This window comes from Anopheles moucheti, chromosome 2 (genome assembly GCF_943734755.1).
Source record: "Anopheles moucheti chromosome 2, idAnoMoucSN_F20_07, whole genome shotgun sequence".
NCBI lineage: Eukaryota > Metazoa > Arthropoda > Insecta > Diptera > Culicidae > Anopheles > Anopheles moucheti.
In genome coordinates this window covers 48,108,460-48,125,284 of record NC_069140.1, presented here as the reverse complement: position 1 = coordinate 48,125,284, position 16,825 = coordinate 48,108,460, and the positions used below count along the sequence as shown (strand labels likewise).

At 45.0% G+C, this 16,825-nt stretch overlaps 1 protein-coding gene across 1 annotated transcript; it reads right to left on the bottom strand.

Annotated features, from left to right (window-relative positions):
• Positions 1–3,282: 3,282 nt before the first annotated feature.
• Positions 3,283–15,379, bottom strand: LOC128301920 (adenylyl cyclase 78C). Its single transcript, XM_053038599.1, has 11 exons — positions 14,980–15,379; positions 13,264–13,658; positions 12,812–13,138; positions 10,908–11,100; positions 9,496–9,722; positions 8,298–8,459; positions 6,205–8,232; positions 5,835–6,131; positions 5,539–5,764; positions 4,238–4,383; positions 3,283–4,163 (listed from the first exon to the last, which is right to left on the bottom strand). The coding sequence occupies exons 1-11, from the start codon at positions 15,377–15,379 to the stop codon at positions 4,035–4,037; spliced, it is 4,530 nt and encodes a 1,509-aa protein (XP_052894559.1). The 3' UTR covers positions 3,283–4,034.
• Between the last annotated feature and the right edge of the window lie 1,446 nt (positions 15,380–16,825).

The following is a 16,825-nucleotide window of genomic DNA, read 5'->3' as shown; positions in this document are numbered from 1 at the left end:
TGCCACATGGTATCGATTACCGTTACATTGAGGAGGGTTCGATTTGTGCGTGAAACAATACTTCAACATAATACCTGTAGATAGGAAGACCTGTCTTAATTGCCACATGGCTTCTGGACTTCGCGTTGAAGTAAACTTTCAGACCGACCAAGTGTTTATTGCTCGGAAAAATATGACCCAAGGCTCGCACTTTGCGCACCCCTGACTAAGACTGTAGAATAATTGGTTGATAACCAGCACTCTAGTGCTCATCTCAACATAATCTTTTGTAGTTAACATTTCGCAAAGGTAGATGGAAGTTTTCAAAGTTGCGATCAACTGACTGTTAGCTAGTTAGTTTGCTTGTTTATTCAATTTTGTTAGATAAATAAATGAACAAAACACACAAACTAGTGCATTTACGAACTGGGAATCGCTCGAGCCATTCACGTAAACATTTTATTAAGAGCAAAAACTAATATAACTTAATATACGTTAAGTCCTGTCGTGGCTACCATTAGGCTTCACAAGGGCATAATGCAAATAATAGCAAGACACCAACACTCTTCTCTGTGCGGAAGGAACGAACGATAGGAAATGGAATTGGTCGGGCTTCGGGCGTGTGACACATGCTGCTGCTGCTGCATCCAACTGCCACCGTTATCGAGCTCGATATTCCTAAGTTCCGGCCATCTACATCCGGATGGTAAGACGTGCCTTCTTTTCGTTTGCCACTGCCTCTGACGCGTTCGGCGTTCTTTTGCTTGCCGGGACGCATTCCACATCCGCCGACCGGAAAATGGTGACGAAATGGTTGTCGTCTTCGCGGTTGTCTCTTTGCGCTTGTTTGCCGTTTCGTTAGAAAGCGCTATGATGATAAATGTGTTGCGGAGCCAAAGTGCTAACCACCAAATGCAAGGTTCTGTTGCTAGAGGGACCGGTGAACGTCAATGCAGTTCGGGATGGGGTTGATGTGGCGGAGCTGGTGCGCTCTGTTCCGCTACTGGCGCTACTTCCGGTTGCTGGCAGGCTTCCGATCGGGGTGACGCTGTGTGTTTCTATTTGCTCATTGCTTTACTTCCGGCCACCACGTGTTCGTGTATCGAATTTAGGGCCACGGGGGTTACCCTGCAGCGTTTGGCCGAAGCGGTGTGCCTGTGTGTGCCACCTTTTGTTGACTAGTGTTCTATTTATCAACTCATCGGACCAATGACCCCCTCCGGGTGGTACTTTTGCGTGAAAGGGTTGGTAGAGTCTATAATTATTTCTTGCTTCCTTTGTGTGTGTGTGGTTCAATTAGCGCATAAGTGGATTTAGGACGTTGTGAAGTTTGTGAAAGCAGAAACTATAGAATTTTAGCTGAATTTCAATGCAACGCTAGTGAAGGACACAGAATGCACTTTCTGCAACAGTCGTTCGCAAATGCAAACGGGAAACAAATCTAACTATCGAAAGCGTGTCGAATTTGGACGCTTGTACAATACACGCTTGCAGTACGTCATCCGCAGCGGAACAGTGCGTAACTGTGCGCTGTTATTTGCCGTTGCTTACCCATTCGTCCAGCAGACAGTGTTGATGCGTGAAGAATGCAGCGCACTATGGAATTCCCTCGCCAACGGTCATGCAGTGTGCGAACTCAACGGAAATGACACCATCATCATCATCATCATCATCACCACCACTACCGGCGTCATATATACGGGCGATCGATAGTGCTTCCGGTGGCCAAGCATGACCACAATTACTCACTTTGATGCAAATTTGCACACTTTTCATTCTAGAAAACCCAAATCATGTCATGGCTAATGCTTTGTCAATATTTCTTCCATACTTCAACAACCCCCTGCGCATGTGTACATTGGGTGAATAATGTTTGTATTAGTTTAACAAAATTATTAACCACTGGTTTCATATTAATCCCCGGTGTGTGCCATTTTCTATTCGTCAACCGGCATGCGTGCCTTAAAAGAATAAACTGAACCGCTGTTACGAAATTCGCGAGGGAATAGTGTAACGTATACATTCCCGTCCCGCGGCACAAGAACGAATAATAATTACTTAGATACTCTAAAACCCATCTTGCTACGCTCTCCTTCCGCCCTCCCCCCCCCCCCCACACACGCTCATATTGTGTCGAAGTGAAACATAAATATTTCTACGCATCGTTCATTAACCGCAGGCAAATTGATGAAAACGATCGATATTGTGTTCGCGCGTTTATAAAATATTTTTCCACCCGATGCGTTTTGGTGGTTTCGGTTAGGACGTTTAAAAATAGAATCATTAGAAGACGAAAGAAAAACGCAGGTCCGCCGACTGGTGTTACCATGCCGTTTGCCAGCTGTATTGATGCAGAATGGACTCTATTGGACGGGAAAGCTTGTCGAGTGATATGTTGCAGTTATGTGAAAGCATTTGTTAAAAAATGTTGCCGATAGGAGGTGATTATTGAGAGATTTGATACAGTTAAAAGAAGACTGATCTAGCTAGATGTTTTAGCAAAACTACCATGAAATCTTTGTATAGTTTTTGATCTTATATAAAGAATTCGTTAGCTTTTTGTTTTTGTGATGGTGGAAAAAGGTATATAACAAATTATTGACACGCTTTCAATAATAAGAAAAAAAAAAACAAAGAGGTAGGTCGTTTGTATTGCCATGCTCTGCAATGGTTTTATGATATCTATTTGCATTATTTTATATTTTTTACTGTATTTTAAAGTTCTTACGTGGTGGAATGCAGAAACAATCACTTTATAAATTGTGTTCCACGAGTTCCATCACGTTTTAAGTTTAAAGGTTTAGAAACTCCTCATTCGCTACCGAATCCCGTGCGACTTAACATCAGAACCGGCAAGTAACAAATCTAATAAATAGCGGACAATCATAACTCATCAATTTAAGTGTTTGATTCTGAAACTGTTTGTAACTGAAATGCGTTTAAAATTAGTGGAGAAAATTGTTGCATGCGAATTTGAAACAGCCTGTATGCGAACTGTGTCTTGGATAATATAGTTCTAATACAATCCGCTAGGTGGCGCTAAATTACACACGTGGAACGCACATGATGAACGGTTGATTGTCGGAATGTATTTTTTGTTTTATTTAAATTTTACAAATATCACATGCAAAACAATAAGCACATGTGCATGAATAGTTTTGTTTTATTTACAAAAAACACAACATAAAATAATTTCATTCATTTACATTTTTTTTATTTCAGTTGATTCGATAAAAAAGCCGATCTCTTTCTGTTCCATGACGGTTAGATAATTAGTTTTTCTTTGGTTTTCTTTTATTGCACATTTTTGCTCCGGTTCGTAAAACGAAAACACAACTATGGACGGTTACATTCATTACCGTGGTTTGTATTATGCTTTCCTTACAGTAATAATAATTGCTACAAATACTGAAAAGAACAACAAAAAGCTTTTGTTGCGCACATTCGACCGGCTATACGCACGGCACTGTCCGAGACTTTAACACAAATAAGGTCGCTCGTGACAACAGTCCTTGAAAGTTTGAATGCTCTGACTATGTCTCTTAAACACTAAGCATTACCTCGTCGCGGGTGGATATAATGTTTTGATCATCACGTTCCATGTTTTTGTTTGTTACCTTAACTTAACTCAACAAAAGTTCAGTTGCAAAATTAAGTCGTAAAAGGGACCGCTACGTAGTTATGCTAAACACCGATGGTGTGCTGAATTGGATTGGTTCCAGTTATACACTTATGTGCACAATGCAAGACTTGTTTCTCGGTTCGCTAATGTATGTATGTATGTATGTACGTGAACTTAGTCCAGTCTGTGCCCTGTGAGATACGGTTAATCTATTCTAACCACACACTAATTGCGTCTCCCTAAACCGTTCTCGCTCTGCAAGCACTTTATCCTTCAAAATCGTGACACCGTCACATCAGTTCTAATCCGCTAAAATACTTTGTTCATTCGTATTGACTAGAAAATTTGGCTAAGAACGTCACAGGCATCACACACGTGGGGATGCGTCCGGGAGTCGAGGGAGGGGAAGACCAATGTCGCACGGCGCACGCATTCACAGGCCTGTCTGGTGGGATTTGGGAGGTTCCTGGTGCAATTGCCGGAACGATGGTATGTGGGGACTGATGCCGAAATCCTCCGCTGGCATGTTGGAACCCATCGACGGCGATGACACGGTTGGATACTGGAAAAAGCGTTTCAATCATTAGTTCCCGATCTTATCGCGTCGTGATTAGGCCAACCCGGCAGGCAGCTTACCTTCTTCATGGTGTAGCTACGGCCACGGACACGAGTTGTATTGCGGCGTACCGGATTGTTACACGGCGCTCTCTGATTCAATCTCACTGAGCTGAATGTGCTTCCCCGTCGCCCGAATCGGGTTCTCGGAGATGGCGTTGCGGTTGCTGAAGATAGACGAAGGAGTAGATTAGCCATCCAGTAGACAGGTGTTAAAGTTTTGTTCGAATGTTACGGGAGTTACACTGAGATCACGGATGTGTCCCATTACACTGGTGAGGAAGATTCAATTTCCAAGAGGGGAAGAAAATGCACACGAATTATCAAACAACTTCAACATACATGCGGCAGTGATATGGTTATCTTATTGGTTAGATCGCAAATATTCATTAATTTTCAAATACGATTGAGTAACTACGAAATGTACCACCAGAGATGCGTTAGTTGCTTAAGTTTTAATGGCGATCTTGGTTTATTAGAGTTAGTTATTGTAAGGATTTCTATAGTATAGGAAAACATCGGACGCAAAGCATTCAATACAGTGTGGTTGTGACAGTTTGGCAGGCAACAGGTGTAACACGTAATCGTCAAGAGGTTATTGTTTCGGTAAGCAGCAGCAATTACGTACGGTGGCAGTAAACGCATCTTATTGACGGTCAAGTTTTTCGCTCGACTCCAGCCACACTTTTCGGCTACGCGATGTGCCGATGACACCACAGAGAGAACAGAGAGAGACACACACACACATACAGAGAGAGATACGAAGAGATATTGCAAAATGGCAATATAGAGTCATAGTACCACGTGCGAGCAAGTAGTTTGTGTACGGCGCGCGAGAAAATTACCAACAACAATGCGTACACAGGTACGTAAGACGAACAATAGAACGAGAAAGAGAAAACATTGTATAACTATATAGTGATTGAATAGAGTACGGAATGGATAGCAGTAAGTAAAGAGATAATGTGAAAGAGTAGATGGAAACGTTAGGATGTAAGGTTCAAGCTATTCTACTTCCGGATATATTGAGGTTTTATTCGCGTAGATTTTCTGTTGTAAGAATTTAGTACGTCAATAGGTTGGAACGAGTAGACAGATTATGGTTAGCGAGTAGACAAATATAGACGAAAACCTAAGCGATATCTTCCTATCGGCGAACAATTCTTCGCACCGATGTACTTAGAAGTGTACTTAATCTGAGCTAATCTTCATGGGAAAAATGGACAAAAGAAAAGATCTTCTTAAAGTTCGTCACGATGTGGAGAACGCAACGCCTGATGACGCTTTGGGTCAATAACGTCAGTTGGTCAGAGAATACTCACGTGTTGTGTTTATATTACTCCGTTTGGAGGCTTGCATCATGCCGAACACGACCGCTGCTAGCGAGCTGTGCTGAGACGTTTGTCGCTGTAGAGATGGTGTCTGCGCCTGGGGGACACCGGCTGGCACGAGTGCAGGAGACGTTAATTGACTGGCCGATATGTTCTTGCCCAGCACCCAGTAGGTTAGCATTAGTCCTTTGCCTTTCACATTCACTTCACCACGTTGCTGCAAAACAAACGGGGGTCGTTGGGTCAGGTTTTGGGGAGAGATCTATACTCCACACGTCCACACTTACCACGCATGTGTAACCCTTCGTCTGCAGTAGCGCGGCCGTGTAATCCGGTACCTGAACTTTCCAATTTTCACCGGTCGAATCCATACGCGAGGCTACGTTTACCGTGTTGCCCCAGATATCGTACACGGGCTTGCGAGCACCGATGACTCCACTGACCAGTGGGCCACTACTGATGCCTACGCGCAGCTGGAACGTATTGAACGCATCCTTGTTCACCTCTTGCAGCTTCTGGCGCATGGCTAGCGCAAATTCCACCAAATCGCACACTGCTTCCTCGTCTTGTTCGTCAACGTGTTGCTGGTTGGCGGAGGGAAAAACACACATCATTCGTTGCACGAGGTCACGAATACGAAATTCTGAGCACACTTACCTTTTTCGTGGTGCAGAGATTCGATGCGGCCATGTACGTTGCACCGACCGTTTTGATCTTTTCGACCTTCTCAAACCGTGGCTCTTCCAGCAGCGAATCGAAATCGGATATGATCTCGTTCAGTATGCGTATGCAAGCCTTCCCATTCTCAATGTCCTCCGAGTAGAAGTCTTTGAAGTTCGGTATGGAGGCGAACATCACGCCGCACAGTTCGTGCATCTTGGCGTACAGCTCGTCGGTGCGTTCCTCGGACAAGTAGTACGTGGCGACATGATCCGGGAGAATGTTTTTGATCAGCAGATCGTTCAGATGGCGGTTGGATTTCATGTTCGAGAGCTCCTTTTCGGCTTGTTCCTTCCAGATGAAATCTAACCGTGACGTAACCTCCACCAGCCGTGCGTGATAGGTAACCATCGTTAGGAAGACACCGAGCAGGATCATCATCTGTGCCGCCAGCGGCATACCACTGGCCTGTATGTACTGCAAGTCGTACGAATCGAACACCCTTTCGAACACGAGCAGTATGAGGAAGGAGTAGCACGCGACCATTGCAATGGCCATGAACGTTTTCACCAGGTAGTACAGCTTAAGGGCTGTCGCCAGCGAGATCAAACAGAGCACCCAAGTAAACACAACATACTCGGGATGCACACAGGATGGGTGTAGAACGTTAGCATTTTCTGTTTGTCCATCATCCTCAAACAATTCGTCACTCTGCAGTTCGATCGGTACATCGGTGGAGTTCGATTCGATCTCAGCAAGCGTTCGATTCATCAAGTTAAGCTGCATCGCTTCTTCGAGCGCGCGTCGCAAAAATGTCACCGCGGTACTGTTCACATTTAGCTGACCCCCGGCCTGCCAGTGCGAGTAGCTCGGATTGGCCGTACTACGGTCCGGTGTGGTTTCCACTTCCTCCAGATCGCACATCATCAGTCCCATCGAGCTAGCGATCGACATTAGGATGATGGTGAGGCAGACGAAAATCGTTCGCCTGCTGCGATCGTGCACGAGCGTCGAGGAGCTTTTCTGCAGAAACTTTGGCAACCCGGAGAACTCCTCAGCCATCACTAGGATACACCCGACCGTCAGAAGAAACGTGGTGATCGACAGGGCGACGATCAGTATTGTGCAGCGTGGTATAATTACAGCCTGGCACAGTACGATAAAGATCCACACCACAAACACGCACAGCATGTTCGAGCGGAACATGTCCTCGCGCAGCTGACAGAAGGTGCCTTCCTGGGACGAATCCTTAAACTTGAGCGTCCACGTGTACAGATACTCCTGACGTATCTCCTTGTTCGAGTTGATCTGTATACTTTGATCGATAAGCTCGTCCACCTCCTCCGTCGACGTTAGTGGATCTTCCCGATCGCAGTGTTTCTTATCGCGGAAGCTTTCCGCCGCGTTCACACCACACTCGTTCAGATTCTTGAACGGGATCTCCGGTATCCAATCGGTCGTCGGTTCATCTTCGTGGATTGTCGACTTGCTTGTGCGCTTTGTGATATGGTTGTTGTTATTGTTGCTAGTGTTGTTGTTATTGGTGTGCTGTTGGGCCCCATGTCCCGTGCCATGGCTCGTTGCCGAGACTGCCGAACAGGTAGCCGTCGTACCGGTCGTGTTTGTGCTGTTGGATGTGATGCTGGGAGTTTTCGAGTCCTTCCGGAAGCGGGACTCGCCGGTGCGTGCGGCCGTTTCCTTCTCAAACTGTACCGTGCTTTGCCGATCCATGAGACGCTTCCGTGGCCGCAATGGTTCGGTTCGCTTGATGAGAAAGGTTTTGATATTCATCATCTTCAGATGGCTGTCTCGGCTGCCACCGTTGCCCGGTTCGACCTCGTACGTATCGTTGAGACACTTCAGAGTGGCCTCGGAGATATGCACGCGTCCGGGGACACCGCCCGATTCCATGTGGTTCGCAATGACGACATCGTTCGACCACACGTCAAAGTGCCATTTCTTTTCGCCCAATACACCGCACATTACCGAACCACTATGGATGCCGATACGCATATCCAAATCGACCTGCAAAGGTGAGGAGTGAAAACGATCAAAGATTGTACTCTAATTTCTGGCTATATTTTACTCACGTTCGTTTGACACCGGACGTCTTTAATGGCCTTAATCATATGAAGGCCAGTCTCGACACTACACACCGCATGATCCGGACGGCTTTTCCAGCTCTGACTGTCGAACATGGATACACAATAGTAGCAATCACCGAGGAGTTTGATGCGCAAACAGTGGTTATCCTGCAAAGTGGATGAAGTTATTATGACAGGTCTAAATTATATCAAACATCCGACAAATTAAGTATTGTAAAAAATGGACTCATTTCAAACGCAGAACTCAAATAACACATAGTAAGACCTCTCGTATCCGCTACATATAAACGGACCAGGAATTATAATATTTTATCCATTTTGGAAGAATGTTATGTCGTATAACAGAATTCTTGCTCTGGTCATACAATACCGCACATGGTCATCGAATCGAGCTTAATACCGGCCACAAAGGTAAGGTAACGACATTGTTTCTCCAGAAGGTTGAAGCAACTGACCAACCGGCAAATCAATAGCTGGACAAGATGCTCATTGTTATGCAAATGTGTCATTCAAGGATAGCCGTATATCAACAGCAGACAGCAACATAAATTCCTCCCGAAGAAGTAGGCTTAATCAATGCCGAGATTTGCTTCAGGTCAACCAAGGGTAGAATCCTTCATGTCTTCTTTACCATGTTCCCGAAGCAGCTCCTTCTGCGGTTGATGATCAATAGAATGATGAATAAAAGGATTCCACTGTCTTCAAAAATTACCACGCGGGGCGGCCCGGTGGCATGATGGTAGCGGAGCCGGTCTTCACACGAACGGCCCGGACCAAAATCCCATCCGGACCAATCCCCCGTAACAAGGACTGACTATCCGGCTACGCGGTAAAATAAGTCGATACGGCCAGGCCGTTCTAACGAAACAAAAAAAAAAAAAATACCACGCTCAGGAAATTACGATCTATTCGTCTAACCTGATCTCCATCTGATGATCATGTGGAAAAAGATATCGAACTGGCTCCAAGGCATTATACCCGAGGTTACCATTCTTCTCACCGAAAAAATTTTTGAAGAACACTCTGCCAACTGAGTTTTTAAATAAGATATTCATAATGCTGAGAACTAACTGTTGATAGCACTTAAAACACACTTGTTCTATCAAATTGGCTTTGCTTAATTCAGTGTCATTCGAAATGAGTCCATTTTCCATTAAATTCCAGTCCATTAAATTCAGCTTACCTCCGCAATCTTGTCAAACCGTGCAAACAAATCGTTCAATATCTTGACCAGCTGCTGGGCGGACGTTTTGCTCGCCAGCTCGGTAAAGCCCTTAATGTCCGCAAACAGAATGCTAACGTTGTCCATGTGGTAGATGTACAGCTTCTTAAACTGTGTATCGACCTGGGCCTGTTCCGGCGATTTGTACATTTCCTTTCGAATGTCATTGTTGACGAACATCGGCAGAACTGGAGGAGGTGCAGGGCGGAAATATAGGGAGTGAAATATAAAAGACATTAAAGTATATGCAGCTGTAGAAAGTCCATTAAAAAGTCCAAGCTTAATTATTGTGACCCGGTCGTTAGTGCATATTTGTTTTCGATTTTGTTTGCTTGCTGTTGTGTAACGTTTAAAAAGTTTCATTCGATCTCCTGTCCAAGTAGGCGGCGGTAATGACGGCAACTACGTGAAAGTTTTTCGTGAAAAATCAACCCAGTATTGTCATGCCAGTCTGACAATGCCGGAAGAGTATCTTACCGATGGGGAATAATTATGCAAATCGCGAACATCGTCAGCTAGTTAGTAAGTCAGCAAATAGTTAGCATGCAAGCAGGACGAATAAATAAGGTCTCGTGGGAGAGCTAATGCCGATGGGGCGATGGGAGTGAGCAGTGGAAATTAAAATGAGGACGTGCAGCAGGTACATTGCAAAATGCGCTCGGTAAATACTTTCAGCAGATGGCTTTAACGTTTTGTTCTGCTAATGATCGGGTCGGTGCTTGGGACCCAGCAACAGACTAGCAACGTTTTCTTTTATTTCGCCTGTTTCAGGCTCAATTGCAAGTGGAAAAACAAAAAACGTGACCTATGTCGATGAGCATTGAACTCATTCGGAACCCGTTGATATGCTTCAGACATGTAGGACAGCACTCGAGAAACAAGTGGCCCGAAAGGCACGGTCATTGTGTGGACATGAAAAACAAAAATTCAAAGGAAGAAAAAGAAAACTCAATCATCCAGCCTACAGCGTTCCCATTAATTAAATTACTATCGAATACTCCTTCAACCAAAACCCCATCGTGGAAAGCTTCACTAATTTGATTTTCGCTCACGCAGCATCCATCCATGTTCGCTTACGGCTTGCTCCAAAATGGAAGTAAAGCAACAACAAACACACACACACACACAAACAAAAGCACAGTAAAAAATAGGAGTCAAATGTAAAGCGACCAGACACAAGCCACCCGCGGTTTGGTAGTGGAGTCTGATGAAGATATCCTTCTTCTTCAGATCGATTTATGTACAAAATCGTTGTTTTTTTGTGTTGTGGTGATTCATCGTTGGGCCTTCAGTTTTTGGCACTGGAAGCGGTTCCCCTTAACGAAGGTATGCTTCGAGAGGGTCGACCGCTCGTACCGGGTGGAGCTACTTACTTGAGTCGAGCAATCGCTGCGTACGCTGGTACTCCTTTTCCGATTCGCGCTTGTGCTCCATGGCTTTGTGGGTTTCGATGAAGGCTAACCGTTGTCCGCGGTCGGTCAGATATTTGGTGTACATGCCGGCAAAGTTGATGGCCAGGTACAGCAACAGATTGGCAATCATCTGTCGAACGATGCAGCTCGGATCCTGGGACGGTAAAGAACGGAGATTTAGCTAGGAGCTTAGAGGAATCGCTTGAATGAACAGCTGAAATATCCGGGTTTCTTCTTTTGATTAAAAAAAACACAGGGAATGTTTCCAACTGGCGCTAGTAGAGGCTGTTTATTATTGAGAAGTGTCTTAGTTTGTGAACTACTCAGGATCAAGTTAATTAAAGTGCTTGCATGGAAATTCCTCTGACGGTATTGAGTACAATTTCAAAAACTCTTTAAGCATAGTATATTCAGTATTTTTTATGTAACAGGTGGGCTGATGAATGTTTGGCCTATGACAGTAAAACACTTTTTTTTTGCCAAATTATTTTTTTTTATTCAACGTACATCCCTTCAAGGGTGGTACACCGAGTATAGCGGACTTTAATTTGTTCGATACCAGTTTTGTAGTAGCATTTGTCATTTGCCGCAAGTTTTGGCCTCAAATTTTGGACAAGAAAGGTCTCAGTTTTGGCGATCACCTCTTCAACCGATGAAAATTTCTTACCAGGGAGCATCCTTTTGCGATTTTAGAAATGGAATTAGACACTGGGGGTCATATCTGGGGAATACGGTGGGCGAGAAAGCAATTTGTAACCTAATTCATTAATTTTTGCCATTGTTTTCACTGATTTGTGGCACGGTGAGTTGTCTTGATGAAACAAAACTTTATTTTCTTCAAATGTGGCCGTTTTTAGGCGATTTCGTCCTCCAAACGCTCCAATAACTTGATATAGTAGTCGCTGTTAATGGGTTTTCCTTTCTCAAGGTAGTCGATGAAGATTATTCCTTGCGAATCCCAAAAACTTGACGTCATAACCTTGCCAGCTGGCTGTTGCGTTTTTACCCGCTTTGGAGCAAGTTCATCGCGTTCAGTCCACTCGGATGACTGTCTATTGGACTTTGGAGTGTAGTGGAGAAGCCAAGACTCATCCATGATAACATATTGACGCAAAAACTCGGATTTATTTCGCTCAAACAGCTCCAAACACTGCTCCAAATCATCAAATCGTTGTTGTTTTCAGTCAAATGTGAGCTCGGGCGGCAGCCATTTTGAACAGAGCATTCTCATATCCAAATAATCGTGAACGATATGTCCAACACGTTCCTTAGACATCTTTAGGGTGTCAGCTATCTTGATCAACTTCACATTATGGATGTTTTTAATAATTTTGTGGATTATTTTCAATGTTTTCGTCAGTAACCACCTCTTTTGGGCGTCCACTGTGTTCACCATCTTCAGTGCTCATTTCACCATGTTTAAATTTAGTACACCAATACGTTATGGTTGATTTTGGTGGAGAATTGTCCAAAAACTCTTCATTAAGCCAATTTTTTGCTTCAACTGTATTTTTCCCCTTCAAAAAGCAATATTTTATCATCACGCGAAATTTCTTCTTTTCCACGATTACTCAAAACACAAAAGTTGCGTCACACAAAATGCTCTAGCCTACTAGGTTATTGTCCGAGTGTTGTCAAATTTTGACAGAACTCGTTTAAAGGTAGGTAGAAACTAAAATTGATATGGCTTTAAATTTACTAGCGCGATCTATGTGTTACACCAAACAATTATCAGCAAACCTGTTAAGTGTCAAATTACATAAAATTCTATTCATACTATGATTAAAGAATTTTCCAACAGCATTTTTTCTGTTTGGTGTGCCTTGCGTTAATTAAATCAACCCCAAATAACAGGCGGTACCTACCTTGTCGTGTAGAAATTTGTTAAGCGATGTCACTACCAAATGGCAAATGGCAGTCATCGAGCCGGCAATCATGCACCATTTGAGCGGCAACGGCAGCATCGCGTACGGGACGAAGATAATGAACAGCACGTACCAGATCAAATATTCGCGCTCGGCAAAGCCCAACCCCTCGCCGAGGAATCCCTGCAGATTCAGCAGCAGCCAGGTGCAGACGGCCGCCCAATGCAGATAGTTGTTCGCGAACAGGCGCCAGCTGCCCAGCACGCAGATCAGAAAGTTGGAAATGATACAGCACACGGACCAGGTTACCTCGTGCGGCTTGATTGTCTGTTGGGAGGGGGCAGAATCATCAAAAACGTAACAGTCAGTCAGCCGGCCATCGTCGGGGTGGTTACAACGGTGGTGGTTATCGTTATTTATTGAATCACTGATAACACGACAAAGCCCCTCACCATGCCACTGTTGAAGCCGATCCAGACCGAGGCCAGCACCACCTTCAGCACCAGGTCCACCACGTTCACCAGGATCAGCGACTTCTGGCGCTGGCGGTGCGAATAGGTCAGATAGGAACGCTCGAGCGACGGTGCCCGGAACGAGTTGGTCATGGATGGGCACAGTATGCCCTTCACCACGTTGCCGCGCTTGAACGCCGAGTAGGTGTTGTTGGTGTGCGGTGGGTTGTGGGTGCTGCTGGGATTTGCTGCTGACCCGGGCTGTTCTCCCCCGCCCGGTGGCGGTGGTGGTAATGGGTCGCCACCCTTGTTGCACTCCTGGGTGTCGGTGCCGCACTGCTGGATGGTGAAGGACGGTGACATTACCCCGTTCGGTTGTGGTTTTTCATTGTCAGCTGTTAGTTTGGTGGACGCAATGATGCATTTGAATATGAAACGTTAATTTGATTGTACAGCGTTGTGATTGTGAGTGGTGCATTAACTGCATGTTACATAGCTGGCGAAAAAAAAACTAGAGTGCCAAAGTGCCACATCAGTAACTGCGGCAAGGTTCGCTCATCACCCAATAAATTATACTTATCCTGTAGGTAGCCCAAAACTACACCAGAAAAACACCCAGAATTTCCAACAAGCTCCCAATCCAATTCGTTCGTATAGCTTTAGCCATCAGGAAAAGTAATTTGTCTTCAGGGCAGGCTTTTCCTGCCATTCATGCTCATACCGGCACGTAGTCCTGGTGCGGCACCATACATCCCGCATGGTTTGTTGTGCTTAATAGTCGCTGTGTCATCGGCACCATTTGTGTTTCTTCTTCTGCCTCCTCCTCTGCTGAACGACCGAACCTATGAGGCGTGAAAATGTCTGTCCCCTGCTAATACTATTCATGAACGCAAGCATACTGTCGCTCCGGTCTAGCTTTTTCCCTTCTGTCTCCAGCATGGCCAACCGTGCCGATCGTCAAAGGCACACAGCGAGCTATTTTTAGCACTTCTTTGGTCAAGGCACTGACGTGAGTGATAGGATGGCAAAGGATAACGGTGGGAGAGAACAAAAGAAGAAGAACAAAAAAAAAAGCGAAGAAGAAGAAGGACCTAAACCAGAGAGGAAATGGATAAAGAACATCAATATATGTTCTCGGCACCTGAGTCTGTAACCATCATTCCCAACTCCCCAAAGCACCGCGGTAGCGTTTGTTACACATGGCTGCGGGAGAACAAATTATCGATTATTCAATTTGGCCAGTCGGTTGGCCACTTCGCGTACGATTGGCAGAGTGCTGGCGCTAGGGGGATGCGACGGGATTGACTTTCCCCTGTGCGCCCACTTCGACCTCGAGTCTCTCGGCGCCCGTGCCTCTGTTCAAGGGACGAATTTTATTAATAGGCCCGTTCCGTTGTGTGTTTTTCTTTTCCGCTTCTTGTTCGCTTCCGCGAGCTTAAGCTCGCACAGGATATTACACACATAAAGACGTGCGTGCTCAGGAGCTTACCGAAGCGAAAATTATCCTATCTACGGCCTGCCCCAGCCTGGGTGTTGGGTTGGCTTGGGAAAGAAAATTTGCATCCCTACATTTGCGTCCACGCAGAGTGGTAGCTATTGTTCTGGCTCAAAGCAGCCGGTTCCTTTGGATGGAAACCGCATCGATACACGGGCAGAACCGGGTGATGATGTTGCACGATGTAAAGCCTTTGCAAGAACTTCTGTCTAATAACTCACCTCTTTCCACAGTGCCGCCTGGATCATCGGTACGACTCGGATCAATCTTAGGCAGGTCCCCAGCTCCCCAGGGCAGGTTCGGCAGGTTCGCTTCTGGTTCGCATCCGGCAAGGGAAAGTGACCGCAATCGATCGCTTCTGTCGGTGGTCACCGCTCGTGGTGTGGGTCGTGAGCTGTCGTCGGCATTGTCGTCCGGGGCTTGGGCACCGTCTCCCGGGATGCGCGGTATTTTAGCAATATCACTAATTACGACACCATTTTCCACCTGTTCCTGCTCAAGATCAATCGTTGCGGCGGGATTAACAATACCACCCTGATGGCACTGGTGGTCGCCACTTTCCCGATCCAGTGCACCCGCGGCAATGTTGCGGGCAGCATCCGGCGATACGAGCAGTTCCATCGCGGCGTGTGCACGTTGGTGAGCGTTATTTAAGCAACTGTTTAAAGGAAAACGGTAATAAAATGTGTAAAAAAAACATGGGACAGATACTCACGGGTCGATTTGAAAAGTAAAAAACAAAATCACAATGATATTATAACACTGCAAAGCGGAAGTTTTTCATTACGAAACATTCTGCTGATTCTAATCCCAGGAGAAACGTGATATTGTTGCTGTGGGGAACGTTCGGCATTTGTTGAACCGTTTTCCTAAGTGCAAAGAAAAAAAACCCCTCCAGACACACGCACACATACACAAAAAGAGCCCTTGGATGGGTGAATATTTCACAATAGGAACCGAAAATCAATATACATCAATAGGGATGACACTGTAAAACGTTCGCTATCACAGCACTTGCTGCTGGAAAGACGATGAAATCTGAAGCAGCAACGACGTGAAATTGTGGAAATGGGTTTTAATATTACACTAAATGTTTAAGCGTTTATGTCTAATTTATGAAAATGTTTGAAGTTTTATCTACTTCATCGGAATGCTTGTCTTCGTAATACATTTTTTATTTTGGAGAGACGGCCAGGTCGTATTGATTATAACTAGTGGTAGCTTAATCTAGTGTACAATTCACATTCGTTTAAAGTCATTTCCTCCACTAAACAGTAAAAGGTCACCTTATCCCGGGTGTACTCGGCCGAGTTGCTGCGTAAAGTTCCGTCATCCTATAGGGTTGTCCTTTTTTCTCGTGAGAGTCTAGATCGTGATTGTGGTTGTTTCTTCTACGGCCAGATTTTGGCAAGTCGTTCTGGTGGTTTTACAGCGGTCGACTTTGCTTTATAGTATTCACGCATGAAACTCGTACGTACTTTCATTCATACAGCATAGGAAAGACGAGGATACACAGACAAACCATTAGCCTGGCAAAATTAAAAAATTACCCTGAGGTAGGCTACATCCAAACCACCCAGCAGATCTCGAATTGGGGTATCAAGGGATCTTGCGTCCAACAAAGAGTATCTTGCAGGTCTCATATTCCATATGCAGGACCTTAAGATCCTGTCCTGTAGTGGAATCCTGTCCTATACCCTGGAGATGTGAGCCCAATGCGAAACGGTTAGACCTAAGTCAAGACATCATTCGAATGAATACTCGATCACCAGAGATGTCGGAGAACCAAGGCTTCAAGGAAACCCAAGGAGTGATGGAAGAAACCCACAGAGGTGCTCTTGAGGTAGGATGAGCCTCCTTCCGAGGCACCCCTTTTAGTCAATTGGTCTGCTTTTTCATTCCCCATTATACCGCAATGAAACAAGCCAGCCAAACAAGGAAAATACGAAATGATTTTTCAAACAACTTTCAGTATTTCTTTCACAAAATTGTCTGGGTTTTAAACAGCCTTCACGGATATCAATGCTTCGATAGCACATAAACTATCAGAAAAAATAACATATTCGT

Coding starts and splice junctions, on each gene's coding strand:
- LOC128301920 (XM_053038599.1), bottom strand. CDS start 15,379: ATGGAACTGCTCGTATCGCCGGATGCTGCCCGCAACATTGCCGCGGGT. Junction 9,723..10,907: donor GCAGCGATTGCTCGACTCAA/GTAAGTAGCTCC, acceptor CACCTCCTCCAG/TTCTGCCGATGTTCGTCAAC. Junction 6,132..6,204: donor ATCTCTGCACCACGAAAAAG/GTAAGTGTGCTC, acceptor TCCGCCAACCAG/CAACACGTTGACGAACAAGA.